Here is a 16,681-nt window from a genome sequence, read left to right on the forward strand (position 1 = left end):
ACGCGAACAACGGCGTTTGATACTTTTTAATCGCTGTTTCATCCTGCCCCTTCCTGTAGTGCCGCAGTTTACACCGCCGTAATTGGCGTTGTATCCCTAATCAACGGCGCGTAAAATGGCGATAGAGCCCACATCGGCGTCCTCAAGGGCGTTTTAACCGGCAACAGAGGCAGACAAAATGGCGGCGCTAGTGGACAGTACGCCGTTCTAAACGCCACCTCCCGGTTAATGGCGTTCCAAACGGCCGATAGGCGGCGGTCAATATAAAAATGCTAGCGCGCTACATGCAGGCCTCTCACTCACGGCCAGCTCCAGATATTTTCGCAGAGAAGCTCCAGTATGCCTCCTAAAAGAAAATTGGCAGCAGCAAGGACTTTCCAAGAGGTCTGGTTCAGAAGCAGAGAGTAGCCCTGTGGTAGAGACGAGCAACACATTGAGGAGGGGAAAAAGGAAGGAGAAGAAAAGGCTGAGGATGATCTCCCTCCCCCTGAAGTGAAAGAGGCTTCAGCCTATTATACTCTGGGGGCGGTGCCTATATGCAAAAGTTCCTAGAGTAACGCAGGATTTGCCTGGATAAATCCAGCGGTACACAGGGCATTATCGGCGGCAGCAGAACACCGCCGTTCTCACGCGCGTCTTAACCTGCGATTGTAAAGGATAGAACTGGGTATTAACCCCCGTTGCCTGACGTGTGCAGGATGCTACGGCATCAAAATGCCGCTGTATTCGGCAGATTTAGCACTGTTTTATCCGCGTATTTGCGGATAGTACGGCAGCCAAAACGTCGGCGAACTGCTCCGCCCCTTTCCACCGCGAAAACAGTTGGAACTACCGCAAACTTCGGCCTACGTACTACCCGCCGACAAAACCGTCTATGTGTAAACTAGGCTTAAGACATGTCTTAGTCAAACTTTGGGGAATAAACGTACACAGACTGAAGTTTAAGACTTAAACTTCAGTTCTTGAAATTTCTTGAAATTTGCTGGACCTTTATAGGATTTATTACAATTTTTATGGGTTCTGGGATCTTTTGGGGGGGGGGGGGGGGGGTCACCCTGCACTTGTTTGTTTGCTCGCTCACCTGCAGTCAGGTGAGCAAACACAAACAAGGCTGGAATAACTGGAACAGGAAATTGAAGGTGTGGTGAATGGACACCATGATTACAGCCATTGCCACCGACTAGCTCATGCCTTTCAAGTGTGTGTGTGTGTGTGTGTGTGTGTGTGTGTGTGGTGAAGCTTTCCAAAAACATGTCACCAAAGAGAAAGAGAGAGAGAGAGACTCAAACAATGTCTGTGTCTGGATATAAAGATAAGACATAAATCTCCAGCATCAACTAGCAAAAGACATTTATATTGTTTGTTTAGAAAGATTTGGGCCAGTGCTTCCTGTAATGCTCCCAATTTGATTTTGCAATAAAGTTGCAAAGCCACTATTGGTAACTGCTACAAGATTAACTATAAGAAACTCAAGTACAAGTATTTATTTTATACATTTATATGAATTCATTCAAAATGTCATAATATGGCTGTGTTGCATTCATTCATTCATTTATTTTTTTTTATTTACTTATTTATTCTGCTGCTTACCCACGTCCGTATCACAGTACAGTAGACCAAGCAGCTCATCCCACACTTCCCAGTACTTGGCCAAGTCTTGTAACATTTCCTGGGGGATCCAGAGGCATTCCCAAGCCAGCTGGGAAATATCATTCCTGCAGCATGTCCTGGGTCTTCCCCAGGGCCACCACCCAGTTGGACGAGGCTGAAAGACCTCCCTAGGGAGATGACCGTGGGCATCATCGCCAGATGACTGAACCACCTCAGCTGGCTCCTTTCAATGTGAAGCAGCAGCTCTACTCCCTCGCTGATATTTGATCAACTGTCCCTGTATGAAAATGTAGATACCCAACGGAGGAACTTCCTTATCAAAGTTTGTACCCACAAGCTCGTTCTTTCCATCACTACCCAAAGTTCATGACTGCAGGTGAGAATAGGATCATAAACAGAGTGGTAAAATTAGAGTCTCATCTTCTGGATCAGCTCTTTCTTTACCACAACAGCTTGGTACAGCATCTTCAGAACACCAGACGCAGCCCCAGCTGTTTATGAGTGGAAGGTAAATTACAGCATGTATTGCATTTAGACAAAATTTAACAGTAAAATGTAAAACATACTTCTTCTGTGGAATAAATTGGAAAGAAGTTTAGAACAGAACTTAAAATTGCAGTCTTGTGTGTATCCAGCCTATGTGATGTTTGCAACCTTTATTTTATCTAAGACTGGCATTGTTCTGTACATTTATGTTGCTACATGGTCACCTGTGCAGAATGCACCAAGAAAATATCTTTATATATCGGTTTGTCACTGAGTATTACGCAGCTACATAACACAAAAATCATTTGCAGATTCATTTTTAAAAAATGCTTTTCTGAATTTATTGTTATAATCACATGAACCTTGACTGTTGATGTTAATATGCATCTGTTGATTTGAGTGTTTCATTAAAAAAAAAATTAAAATACATTTATTGTCAGTATCCGTCTGTAACTGTTCAGCATTTCTACCACACATTTAGTTTGCACAGTAACACTGTCACAGCTTCAACAGCACAGTGATCCTGCATCAGGATTCTGCATGGTTCAGAAAGGTGCAACGGCTGAGAACAATTTTCTTCAAAACACTAAAAATAAATACTTCTTTTACAATGACTCATTTGAATACAACTCCCACATTAGTGCCTCACCTCCCACCTTTGCATTCTGCACCCTGCACTAGCAAGAAAACACCAAAGGGATACACACAGCAGTAGCCAGTACCCCGAAAATATTACTTTGTTGTAGCCTTGCTTGTTCTGCTTTACTGTTTCAATACGACAATAGAGTCTATAATTATTTTTAGGAACAAACTGCTCTCCATCTGTGCTTGTGAGAAATAACAGGCCAGGAAACTGTCAAGTCTCATCATCATATATTATATAAAATTAGATGATTTCTCAATTTTTTCTGCCGCATTACATCCACTGTGTGATCATTATTTTCGCTTTGCAGGCTGTTTAACAATAACAGGATGTGAGCAGAAAAATACTCAGTTACATTGAGAATTGCTTAATTAATCAACACATTTATCAAAATGTCAAATTTGATGACGTGCACCCCCCCCCCCCCCACACACACACACACACACACACACACACACACACACACACACACACACACACCAAGTACACTTTTCAGTTGTACTTACATTAAGTGGATTAAGCTACTTTCAATTATCTTCATGTTTTAAACTACTGTCAACCAGATAACATCTTATTCTGCACTAGTTTTAAATAGCTTTAAACAAAACACAAAATAATATGAACCGATTTCAATTTGGAAGAGTTACCCGAATATGTTTTGTTTGTTTGAAATCACTGAAAATATGGTGTAAACCAATTTTAAAATAAACTATGTTTTCAAATGTCACTATGTTATGAACATTATAATCTTTCACCAACTATTGTAGCAAATAAAAAAAAAATTACAATTTTCAACACAAACACCACATTTTGACAACATCATGTTTAAGTTGTTTTAAAACGAAAAGTATAGTAAAATTATTTCAAACTGGTTATGCACCAGGTAATATTAGCTAAGACAGCTTCGCTAATATTACTTTCAATACCTTAAAGGTGAACCGCCTCTCGGTTTTTTAAGATTTAAGTCATAAAATTAATTTTCCTTGCCACCACTATAATTGTATTCCTTAGAATTTAAATAAGGGATTCATAATATGATATTACTGATTTGATCAATATTTGCGGGACTGCAACAAATTCAAATTTCTGCCCCTGAAGACGAGAAGTGCAATCAATCATACAGCCGTGACCTGTATTTGGTAGCGACGTCAGAATCACGTGGGGGCTTACCCCCAACTTGTGTGGCGGATACTGGGAAGCACACGGCGACAGCCAATGGGAATAACGAAAGGCAGCTGGCTGCTCGCTCAAACAAAATAAGCTAAGACGGTGTAAAACGCTCTCAAACAGCTGATGTCTGTATAAATCCAATATATTTCTAATATATTTTGCAATAGTTAGTGAGAAATAAACAATTCTAAATCTAAAAATGCTGTTTTTGAAACCAGATAACACCTCTGAAGTGATTTACAAGACATGTTAACGTGTACGCTCTGGGAACGCGCATCACGCAAGAGCATTTGGTCAAAGGTAATCTCAAAACCAAGCGTGCATGCGTGCATGCGCACACACACGATTCCTCCTGCAGTCCGTCTGCACAATGCAAAACAAAGTTTTCGGTATGGAATTCACCCAAGGTAAATGTTCTCTTCATTAAAAAGAGCTGTAATTTTGCAACACGTTACAAAAATAAACAGACATTATAATGCTTGGATTTTGGTACAAAATTTTGGTACAAAATCAAATTGAAATTTGAAAGGCCACACAGCTTTAAAAATGATGAGGTGTGATAAATACCAAATTATGTTCCTAAGTAAAACTTTTTGTTCATTTTGAACCACAAAACTACTTTAATGACATAATGGCTTCGTTCTACAACACCTTAACGATAAACCAGGAATGAGTAGTTGTTGAAAACAAAACATTTTTGCATTTTACAATATTACTTGGACTAAATAAATAATCAGCTCTGAGAAACGATGCAAAGCATTTTTTCAGTGTTTGTACAATGTGCAGACTAAATTTATTTCTAAATGACTGATTGTGGCTGAGTTTACAGTGAAGCTCTGGGCTCTAAGCACTTTTAGTTACACTCTGCACATGATTTAATCTCTGTGCCGTCAACCGGCTTCAAACTCTCAAACGTTATGAGGCACAAGGCCATACAGGGGTCAGCTGCAAATATTTTGACAGTCAAATGAGTTTATAGTCATCGCAAACATTTTTTGGTGACCCACAATGATTGGTGTGTTAAAGTGTACCGTTTTGCTCCGTGGGTACTGGCTGATTTATGACCACATAGATACAGAGCTTGTGCAATCACTCTTGTCTCTGTATCTGTTTGTCGACTGACAAGATATCTCAAAAAGTACAGATGTAAGGATCATGGAAACAGAACCAAGAGTCAGGGGAAGTTGATAAATCAGATTATTATATGGCTGCAATGCGACGCGCGCTCTGATTGGCTGATTATCGATCGGATATTTTCCCATATCCGGACTGGTTTCTATGACAATCGGTCTGAACACGTATTTTCTTTACAAACCAGGAAGCTAAAAATGCGATTACAAAAACCAATTTGGACAAGAACATACTCCATAAATATCTCAACAGCATCTGGGGAAGGAAAAAAAAAAAAAAAAAAAAAAAAAAAAACAAAGATTGAAAGCTTACCAGCTCGACCTTGACAATCTGTTAGCAAATTCCTGCTCTGCTCCGGTGTTCTGTCGGGACACCGGCCGTTAGGTCGGCGGTGAGCTGCCGCTCAGGTCGGCTTCAGAGCTCTTAAGTGAGCAGAGGAGGTAAACCCATTTTTTTTCCCCCCCGAGGTGAACTTCACCTCTGCTGCTCACGGCTCGGAGGTGATGCGAACAGCTTCACTTCCGCTCTGACTAAGAGCTGTGTCTACGAGCCGTCAGCGGCTTTCATATTCTGGCATTCGCGTGTTTTTACACACACACACACACACACACACTAGCCATATAATAAACGAATTATTAACTTCACTTGCTATGTCTGTACGGGGAAATATCAGGCCGACGTATTGTCAGTACAGACTGAGCGTCAGCGAGGTCCGTCGGTTAATAATCCTTTATTATCTGGCTCTAACCCAAACATTTCCTTAATAACCTCCACCATTGTGATAAACTTTTCTTTAATCTCTTTTCAACATCACACACATCGATAGGTGTCCTGCTGACAAACAGAATTCTAACTGCCCTCCCAGTCACACAGGACTTAACGAAGGGCAACGAAGCCCTGACGAAACAAGAAATGTGGACTTTCGTTGACTTTCGCTGGCACCTTCATGCAGCTTCATTCCTGCAGCTGGTGCTTCGTCAGGATTTTTAAACCGTTGAAAAATTTGAACGAAAGGCAACGAAAACCTCAATTTGTCCGTGTTTCGTTTTGCTGTCATTCTTGACATTTCTGTAATCGTTTGTTTAGTTTTTGTAACGTTATTGTTTAGTTTGACTTCGTTCAACCAGCTGAATATTTTCACATAGTGCAGAAGCCTGTTTGTGAGCGCTGAGGCTGCTGCTGCATTCATGTACCGTCGGAAATTACATGCAGCCTGTTTCCTTTGACTTTTTTTTATCTGGGTGTGGGGGGTCAGCTTCAATGGGCTCAGGCACCTTACATAAGCCAGAATTAATCTTTTGTGTGGCTACAATTAATTATTTTGCCACAAGCAAATGCTGAATTTGAAAAAAAAAAAAAAAGTTGTGTAATTTCTGACGGTACTTGAATGCAGCATCAGCAGCAGCAGCTGCGTGCACTTATTATTTTGTATTAAATATAACAATATGAGTGTAGGAATGACAATCCAGCCCTTATGTACGTGTCGCAACAGGTAGATCATTCAAATGATTATATAAAGAGCTGTTCTGGAAGGCAGAATTCACGTTGTGGATCAGCTGCAGCTGGTGGAAATATCCGCACGAGTCAATGCGCGTTCACACACTGATCAATTTACTGCTCTGATATATTCAATCATCTTTACACTTATATTTATTCCCCCTTTTGACAGTTTTCTGTTATAAATCAATATATATGGCTTAGAATATAATACAGTGATACAGCAGGGACGACGGCATACCACGGAGGTTTTTTTTTTGGAGCAAGATGGAGCACACAGCGTGTCACCAGGCAGTGTGGATTCTGATGATGAGGAGATGATCCCTCTTTTGTTATGGACGAGGAACCAGAGCAGGCGGTCCACCGACATGCACACAGATCTCCACAGCTTATGTTTGCAGATTCTCCAGGACTCAGGCGCTATCAGCTCCATCCCAGTGCCAAGTCCTGGAACTCAGAGATGCAGACACACACTGCTCCAGCTGTGGTTCCAGGCGTGTTTCATTTAAAGCGTCGAGATTGTTAGCTTCAGTTTTGTTAAGTTCCTCTTTTGTGCCTTTTGCGCTCTTGCTTCGCAGGCTATTCGGTGATAAAGCTACGAATTGTGACTTTTTTTTACTTTTTCCCTTCGTTCAGGAATCATTGTGTGCTGTGTGACTGGGTCATTAGGCTGCCTACATGTGCTGTGGCGAATGAGCCGACCAGTGGTGCCCTCACAACCTCACACAACACAAGAAACACCACTTTAGCAACATGCATCATCAAGGTGCACTGGATTAAATGCACTCCATTTCTAATATGACGCTACACTGTTTACAAGTCATCAATCGCCATCTGGCTGTTGCCATTTTACCATGTAATCTCTCTCCTGGTGTGTTTTTGTGCACCACACGTTATGAGTCTTTCACCTTTTGTCATGATGGTCCTGCTGATGTGATGAACAATTGTATACTTATTGGCTGCAGCCATAAAAAGCTGAGCTTCAACTGGGTCACAAATGAATTTGACCGAATTTGGGGAACAGCAGAACAACAGAAAATCTGAACATAGTGCATCACTATGGCCAACATGTGGCAAGTTTAAAAGCCAGGGTTCAGCTCCTGATAGATGCATTCATGATCATGCTTGATTACGCGACTGGCTCCAGCACCAAGGTTAGAATTCCAACCCTCACCATCTTTGTAATCCTTACATTAGAAACTACGTGGAACAAATCCAAATGTCCACTTTCCTTCATGAACATTTGCATTAAAAGATATTTTTTTCCACTCCATACCTGAATTATGTATAAATAAGAATGTCTTGCCTTTCCTTTAGCATAAGATCAACAATCCGTTTCACAGGTGAGACAAATTTGTAAGTGTTATGAAAACATTCACTTCATCCTCCTCCAGCATTAAGATAGATTACTGCCACCTAATGGGCTGGAGTCATCAGCTTCTCAACTTCCAACAGACCACCCACCTTAATGACATGTTACTGCCTCTCAAGGCGCTATCATGGCAATCTATGGCGCATGATCTGAATTGCATAGTTCAAGGGTTACAAACATGCCCAACTCTAATTTGATATTTACAGGGCATGTAATGTGAAGAACAAAGAAGGGTGCACGGCACAAAGGGCTTGTATTTGTAAGGATTAAACAACGAGAAGCCGTGCTTTATACGGTTTGAATGCACGACACGGATTCTAAAACACCATGACGCGAAGCGGAGTGGTGTTACGCCGCAAAGTGCATATGAAATTTCACTTAGAAATCCATGTTTTATCGCATTTCTGTCATTCACCTGTCAAAACACAGCTGATCTGCGCCAACTGATTTGCGCGTTGCTGTGGTGACGACCACAGCGGAGTGATTATAAGTGACTTAACTTGCCGAACTACGTCGGCGTATATACGAAAATAATGCAAGCCAGTTAGACATGGAATTCTCACTGACCATGGTATAAAATCACTTAGTCATGGATCTATTTTGGACATAACATGCATGCAATTATAAGGACGTGCATAGGAATCAGTCAGTCAGTTGGTCAGTTAGTAAAAACTACTGCATAGGGGTGGTGGCCAAGTGGTTAATGCGCTTGGTTTCAGTTCGGAAGGTTCTGGGTTCAAATCCCACTCCTGCCACATTTCTCCATGTAATGTGGAGTTGCGTCAGGAAGGGCATCCGGCGTAAAACCTGTGCCAAATCAACATACAGATCCACCTTGGATTTGCTGTGGCGACCCCGAGTGCAAACAAGGGAGCAGCCGAAGGGACTTACTATTAAGGAGTGACATTACAGGTTCTGATGGATACAGATGAAGGAGGACCAATCAACCTCCTTCATATTTTAGGACATTTTGGAACCTTGTAAACATAATTTGCAGTTACACTTTTCACACATTAGTTCAAACAGGAAAGTTGACATACTGGGACATGTCTGGGCTTGTTTAGACAGCCACACCCGGAGCAGATCTTTTGTTCGTATCCAAGGTATGAAGCCTTGCTACTATTCGGGGTACCATTGGCCACAAAGGCCACTGTTGCTTGCTGTCATCTCTCACCCTCTGTATGAGCCAGGGTGTGCTGGATCTTGCTGCAATGATATTTAGATAGTGGACTCAAGTACGAGTTTTCCAGGTGCATTAACTAACCTGTGGAGAGCTACCAAGGCTGGCTGAAGTGGAAGCAATGAAGCAGTAAGGTGAAGTTATGCATTTTTCTCATTACATTGACTTTTATTTCATTTCATTGTCATTTCCAGGTTATTTTCATTGTGTTTACATGCAGCGTGCATGCATGTCACAAACGTGTCTACTGAAAGTGTATCTGAACACTGCACCATATAAATACCTGTGAAACCCTGCTCTTAACTTCAGACCAGGGTCTGATCAGAATACTCATACGAGGTTATTATGTAGCAGGCAAAATCCAGCTCCCTGTCTTTCCCTGTTATATACTGACTGTGAGCACTGTGATGCAAGTTCGTTGTGTATTTATTACATACTTGATTGTTTTCAAGATACGGTGCATCCGGAAAGTATTCACAGCACTTCACTTTTTCAACATTTTGTTGTGGTACAGCCTTATTCCAAAATGGATCAAATTAATAGTTTCCTCAAACTTCTACACACAACACCCCATAATGACCATGTGAAAAAATCTTTTCAAGATATTTGCAAATTTATTAAAAATAAAAAAACTAAGAAGTCACATGTACATAAGTATTCACTGCCTTTGCCATGAAGCTCAAAATTGAGCTCAGCTGCATCGTGTTTCCACTAATAATCTTTGAGATGTTTCTACAGCTTAATTGGAGTCCACCTCGGGTAAATTCAGTTGATTGGACATGATTTAGAAAGGCACACACCTGTGTACATTTAAGGTCCCACAGTTGACAGTCAGAACACAAACCAAGTATGAAGCCAAAAGAATTGTCTGTAGACCTCAGAGACAGGATTGTCTCAAGGCACAAATCTGGGAAATGGTACAGAAACATTTCTGCTGCTTTGAAGACCCCAATGAGCACAGTGTCCTCCATCATCCGTAAATGGAAGAAGTTCAGATCCACCAGGACTCTTCCTAGAGTTGGCCACCTGTCTAAACTGAGCGATCGGGGGAGAAGGGCCTTAGTCAGGAAGGTGACCAAGATGGTCACTCTGTCAGAGCTCCAGCATTCCTCTGTGGAGAGAGGAGAACCTTCCAGAAGGACAACCATCTCTGCAACAATCCAACAATCAGGCCGGTATGGTAGAGTGGCCAGACAGAAGCCACTCCTTAGTAAAAGGCACATGGCAGCCAACCTGGAATTTGACAAAAGACACCTGAAGGACTCTCAGACCATGAGAAACAAAATTTTCTGGTTTGATGAGACAAAGACTGAACTCTTTGGTGTGAATGCCAGGCGTCATGTTTGGAGGAAACCAGGTACCATCCCTACACTGAAGCACGGTGGTGGCAGCATCATGCTGTGGGGATGTTTTTCAGCAGCAGGAACTGGGAGACTAGTCAGGATTGAGGGAAAGATGAATGCAGCAACGTACAGAGACATCCTGGATGAAAACCTGCTCCAGAGCGCTCTTGACCTCAGACTCAAAGGAGTGGCTTCAGGACAACTCTGTGAATGTCCTTGAGTGGCCCAGCCAGAGCCCAGACCTGAATCCGATTGAAGATCCCTGGAGAGATCTGAAAATGTCTGTGCACCGACGCTCCCCATCCAACCTGATGGAGCTTGAGAAGCGCTGCAAAGAGGAATGGGCCAAACTGCCCAAAGATAGGTGCACCAAGCTTGTGGCATATTCAAGAAGACATGATGCTGTAATTGCTGCCAAAGGTGCATCAACAAAGTACTGAGCAAAGGGCGTGAAGCTCTCATAATATTAGCATAGAAAAGGAGAAACACAAACAAGAGCTCTCAATGATTGCCTCACACAAACATAGTAGACAGCATGATTGCTGTGGTGTTTATTTAGAAAGCAGATGGGGGGAAATGAGGAAGGAAAACCAGAACTCCCAATGATTTTGCACACATGCTATGTAGTGCCATGATATATTGCATTAGAGGTCATAAAAACCCACTCAATGGGAGGTGTTTGTCAAATACTGGTGTTATCAGTGCAAACTACCTATAACAAGTTGCAGAGGCAATTGTTTTACCAACATTCAAATGCTCAGCACTACTCCCCCTGCCAGTGTGTATCAGCCAGGGCTGCAACAAACGATTATTTGGATCATCGATGAATCTGATGGGGTTTCGACACGATTAATCAATTAATCAGATTAGCATGGAATTTTTTTTTTTAAATGTGCTTGGGAAACAATTTTTGTCTCCTTCCATCACTTTATTTAACAACAGAACATTATTTGAAAACTTAAAATACTTGAAAATCAACAAATCGTCAAATGTGGTTAAGGCAGAGGTGCACATGCGCAATGCGCTGCAAAGAAGCGCGCGGACTTGTTCACGGTTTCTTTCTCTCTCTCTGCTTCTCCCACGCGGTTGCCCTGAACGTACAGGGACAGCATTTGAGAGACTTTGACAACGTTAATAAAAAACTGTCGGTGCTGTTACTGTTCTTTCTTTGTCTCTCACTCTCTGCCCCTTGTCTCATTGCTCTGGGAGACGTGCAGACAGCCTGAGCCTGACTAGATTATTAAATATTAAATTTAAAAAATATTATAATTTGTAATACATCTGACTCTTTTACGACAACAAACGCTTATATTATACAGAAAATAAATGCACCCGAACATGCTGACAGCTGCAACTGCATAATGCTAACTTTAACATTGAAAATGCCATAGACATGCTAACGCATTAGCATCTGCCCCGTTTTTAAGTTATAAAATACATCTATCAACTGTTTCAGAAGACCATAACAGGTCGGTTTAACATAAAAAGGTGAATAATACTCACAGACATATGCTCTTTAGGGTTTTCGCGGGGAAAATTAAGATAAAGCGAAAGAAAAAAAATGAACCAACAAAGCAATCGATCGATGCACTGCTTCAATCTACGAATCACTGCTTCAATTGGTTCAAGGTTCAAAGCAAAGCCGCGCTGCAGGGTCTGTAATCAATGTATAGAAATGATCATTTTCCTGAAAAACACCCCCAAAAACAACGGCCATTCTGAAGGACCAATAAGGGAATCATTAAGCAAAAAGCTTATTGTTGTCGGTGGTTCGAATCATTTCTTAACGATAACCGAAAGGAACCGGTTCTCAATACCCGTCCCTAGTTATGACTGCTTACACAAAAAATAAAACATTTGTTAACTTACCCAGACACTGAGCTGTCCCCTTCCTTGTTGATGACTCCGATATGCTTTCGTTTGAGATGCTGCATCATTACCGTGGTACTCCCATGCCATGCGAGGTCCGACTTGCAACTGTTGCAGTTAACAAACATCTTTGTGTTGTTTAACATAAAGTGCTCCCACACTTTCGAAGCCTTGACTTTCTTCTGTCTACTTGCTTCTGCCATATTCTTAAGTGTGTAGTTCTTCTACGAAACAGCCTCTGATCTGCTCTGTGCACTGGTTGCTACTGGCGTCAGAAGCGTCCAGCAGCTTCTGACGTCATAATCGCTCAACACAACGTATCGATGACGCAATGCGTTGCCAACGCCTGTTGTCATCGAATTTTATCGATTTGTTGTTGCAGCCCTAGTACTAGCCCTCTGATGGCGGAGGTATACACCGAGTGCTCATCTAGAAACAAAGTGCATGTTTAGTTTGAGTGATTTATTTACCTTTTCGTTTTCATCTTCACTACATTCTTCTTCCTCAGGCGGCTCCTTGTCGGCCTCTTCATTTCTACCGTCTTCTGCTTCGATGTCGGAGACATTTTCTGACACCAAAACTTTGATGTCCACTTGCGGCGACACATCTCCTCCCTCGGACAAAGTGTCTGATCCAGACGACGACTCACCGCTTCCAGAGCTCACCAACGGCTGCTGCTCCATTTAACAACTAATACAAACACATGCAAACCGTTAAACCACCTACAATAAACAAATGCATGTTGCTGTTAAAATAATGTATCTACACACCTGTACCATAAATTCATTTTCCGGTCGCGAGCCCACAAAAAAAAACCACTATCTCCTCCAGTTTCACAATAAAAACAAAGTCGCGACAATGTAGAGAGTCTGAGGTTGAGCCAAAGATAATTACCCACGATTTATTATCAAAATGATAAGGTCTTCGGTCTAATTAAACATCTCTGTTCGGCTTTTTCTCCATTTTTTTCATTCACTCAGCGTCGCTTCGTGCTGTCAGTGAACGCATCAAACTCCTGCTCCCAAAAATAAACCACGCCCACAACAAGCGGAGGAGGCCAATCAGAGATCAAACAAGGGTCGCGTCAGCAATCTTTTGCTGTGTATGTGTGTCAGTGTGTGTGTGTCAACAAAATTCTGTGGAGTAAAACCAGATATCTATTAAATAGAAATCAATGATTAAAACTAAAAAAAAAAAAAAAAAAAAAAAAAAATCCGCAAAATGAAGCTGAGGTTGAAAAAAAAATGAAAGTAAGTTTTAGAAGTATAAAAAAAATACACACACACACACACACACAAACAACTTCAGATGATGTCTCAACTCAGTGTTTTCAGTCCTACTGTGCAATACTGCAAGATTTGGTATCAGTCCGATACTAAGTAAATACAGGGCCAATACCACCGATACTGATATTTTTTTAATAATTAAGGTGGATGCGTCATCACATTACCAAATCTAAATTAATTTTCATGATCTTTAAATTTTTTTTTTGGGGGGGGGGGGGGTTGTGATTTTTCCTTTGTATTATTAATTAGTTAAAGCCCAGGGCAAAATTTATAATAGAAAATATTTTATGATCACAATAAAAGTTTCTGATCAGAAACAATAGAGTAATAACAAAACAGTTTTTCCCCATACATTATGTCTGGATTTTTTTTTTTTTTTTCTTAAATTGAGTGCACAAAATTTTCACTCTGAAACAATAAAGCGTTCAGAAACTACAATACAAAAAATAAATAAATACAATTTCTCCCTTCATTACACCGCTTTATGGATTTTTTTTTCTTAAATCAACAAAATGTACAATATTATCACTCCATGACAAATGTGATAAAACAAGTAGACTTTCAAGTCTAATGTGTTCCGGAAATAAAATTAAAAAATAAAATAAAATTTCTCACCTTCAGGGCATTTCTGTTCTGAATGCAGTAATGTATACAGGAGAGCAGTGTTGCCAGAGTAACTTTGAAAAGTTACTTTATTAGTTACTTTTTTAGTTACTTTCTACAGTTTCTTCATTAGCAGCTTTATGCAATTACTTCATTAGAAGATGCCGACCACTCGCAATAGATAATGTAACTAATAAGGTAACTAGTAATCTAACTTCATCTTAAAAATAACCAAGTTAGATTACTAGTTACTTTATTATATACATTCAGCAGCTGCCTACAAGTTGTCCACAGCTGCTAATGAAGTAAATGTATAACGTAACTGTAAAATATAACTTTATAAAGTAACAAATAAAATAACTTAAAATAAGTTACTTTGGCAACACTGCAGGAGAGAAACACTGCAGGAGAGAAACTGAAACTAAAGTATCCATATCATTACACCGGTATCCATCAATATCAATACCAACATTGGTATCGATATTATCGATATTTGGATCAATCCACCCGCTGCTAGTTTTCAGGTTGATTTTGCTGATTGACTGCAGAGAAATAAACAGACATAAATAAATGTATGACTAATGTCGGTCATGCATTTAATGTACATGTTTATAACTCAAAAGCTATTATGGATTTTGACCAAAAAAAATGTGAAAACATTATTAGGTCATGGAAGAGTTGATGAAATTTTGGTATTGATCCAGCTCAGCCTCCAAATTTTTCATTTATCCTATTCTGAGAAAGTTAATCTTTTTCACTGACATTTTTGTCTCATGAAATTATCAAAATATTTCATTTGAACAACTTTAGTAAACAAATAACTTACAGACCTTTTAAAAATAATTACAAAGTCCAAAGTGTGACCAGCTGGGGCATTTTATTAAGTTGGTCCAATAATTCTTCTTTCAGTGCTTCTGTCAGTGAGTGATATCTCAAAAAGTCATGAACAGCGAAACCACGAAACACTCAAGGAAGACTCAGTTAGCTTTGAGAGCTCCAGGTTCATTTCTAATTCATATCTGCATGACGACTCCAATCAGTTTCTGTGTTATTTGTACTTTGGTAAGACAGCAAGCTCACCTGCACATTATGCACTCACTGAGAGCTGAAAATTTATGATGTATCCAACTGGTTATATTTGCAGTTTTGGTGAAACAGATACAGAGATTTTTGATGTTTAAACTCTGTTCCTCAAAGATGTACTCAAAGTTCTAATAACAACAAAATAACAGAAGATACAATTTAAACATTATATATATATATATATATATATATATATATATATATATATATATATATATATATATATATATATATATCGTGCATCCGAAAAGTATCCACAGCGCTTCACTTTTTCCACATTTTGTTATGTTACAGGTTTATTCCAAATATGGAGTAAACTGATTTTTTCGCTTAAAAATCGGCTCACAACACCCCATAACGACAACATGAAAAAAAGTTTTTTTTATATATTTTTTAAATATAAAAATTTATTAAAAATAAAAAACTAAGAAATCATGTGTGCATAAGTATTCACAGCCTTTGTGCACCTTAAATACCCTTTCTCATGATTGGATTCATCTGTGTAAGGAGGTCAAGGGTCAGTGAGCTTATGAAACAAATTGTGTGTTCCAGTTATTAGTGCTACATGTATTCAAATCAGTAACATGATAAAGGGTGCCCAAATTTATGCACCTGCCTAATTTTGTTTAAATAATTATTGCACACTTTCTGTAAATACTAGAAATGCCATTTCACTTATCAAATATCAGTGTGTTCGTCTGCTATATGATATATTTAACTGAAATTTCTGATCCAGACAACCAATGATTTATAAAGGAAAATCATGAAAATTATCAGGGGCGCCCAAACGTTTGCATACAACTGTATGTAGACAGGTGTGTGTCTTTCCAAATCATGTCCAATCAACTGAATTTACCCCAGGTGGACTTCAGTTAAGCTGTAGAAACAGTGGAAACAGGATCCACCTGAGCTCAATTTTGAGCTTCATGGCAAAGGCTGTGAATACTTACGTACGTGTGATTTCTTATTTTATTTTACTTTTAATAAATTTAACAAAGTGAAGTCCTGTGAATACTTTCAGGATGCATCTTAAATCCAGAGAAAGCATGAATGATAATTTAGATGCAAATTAATGTGACACAAAAAGGGATGTGTCACATCCCTTTTTGGTGAACACTGCAGTTGGTGATACTGATAGTGCAGTTTATTTTGGAATTTTATATTGGAATTTCAACAAGTTGAGACTGTGCCCTGCGTCCGTAGTCGTGTCCATAAAAATCATAGAGGGATATGCTTTCCAAACTTAATACCCATTACTATATTGGATGATGCTGAAATTGAAGATGGCCCAGTGGTTGTTCCAGCAATAGCAAAGATTTTGTGTCTGCTACCTACAACGCGCGTGGAATGTCTTACCTAAACCTACTTCTAAGCATCTTATATATGCTACTTTGGAACCACCCCTAA

At 39.9% G+C, this 16,681-nt stretch overlaps 1 protein-coding gene across 5 annotated transcripts in view; it reads right to left on the minus strand.

Moving 5' to 3' along the window:
- mast4 (microtubule associated serine/threonine kinase family member 4) overlaps positions 1 to 13,464 on the minus strand; it is a 191,759-nt gene extending 178,295 nt beyond the window's left edge. For 3 of the 5 annotated variants that reach the window (XM_034192494.1, XM_034192491.1, XM_034192489.1), the window contains exons 1-2: positions 13,073 to 13,463; positions 12,773 to 12,992 (exon numbers count right to left, since the gene is read on the minus strand). In XM_034192494.1, coding sequence (XP_034048385.1) covers positions 12,773 to 12,985 — 213 coding nt within the window. In that variant the 5' untranslated portion in view covers positions 12,986 to 12,992; positions 13,073 to 13,463. Of the gene's footprint in view, positions 1 to 12,772; positions 12,993 to 13,072 lie in introns of all 5 variants that reach the window. The other 2 variants (XM_034192490.1, XM_034192492.1) reach the window with 1 other exon arrangement.
- Positions 13,465 to 16,681: the final 3,217 nt, after the last annotated feature.

Source organism: Thalassophryne amazonica, chromosome 17 (assembly GCF_902500255.1).
Source record: "Thalassophryne amazonica chromosome 17, fThaAma1.1, whole genome shotgun sequence".
Classification (NCBI taxonomy): Eukaryota; Metazoa; Chordata; class Actinopteri; order Batrachoidiformes; family Batrachoididae; genus Thalassophryne; species Thalassophryne amazonica.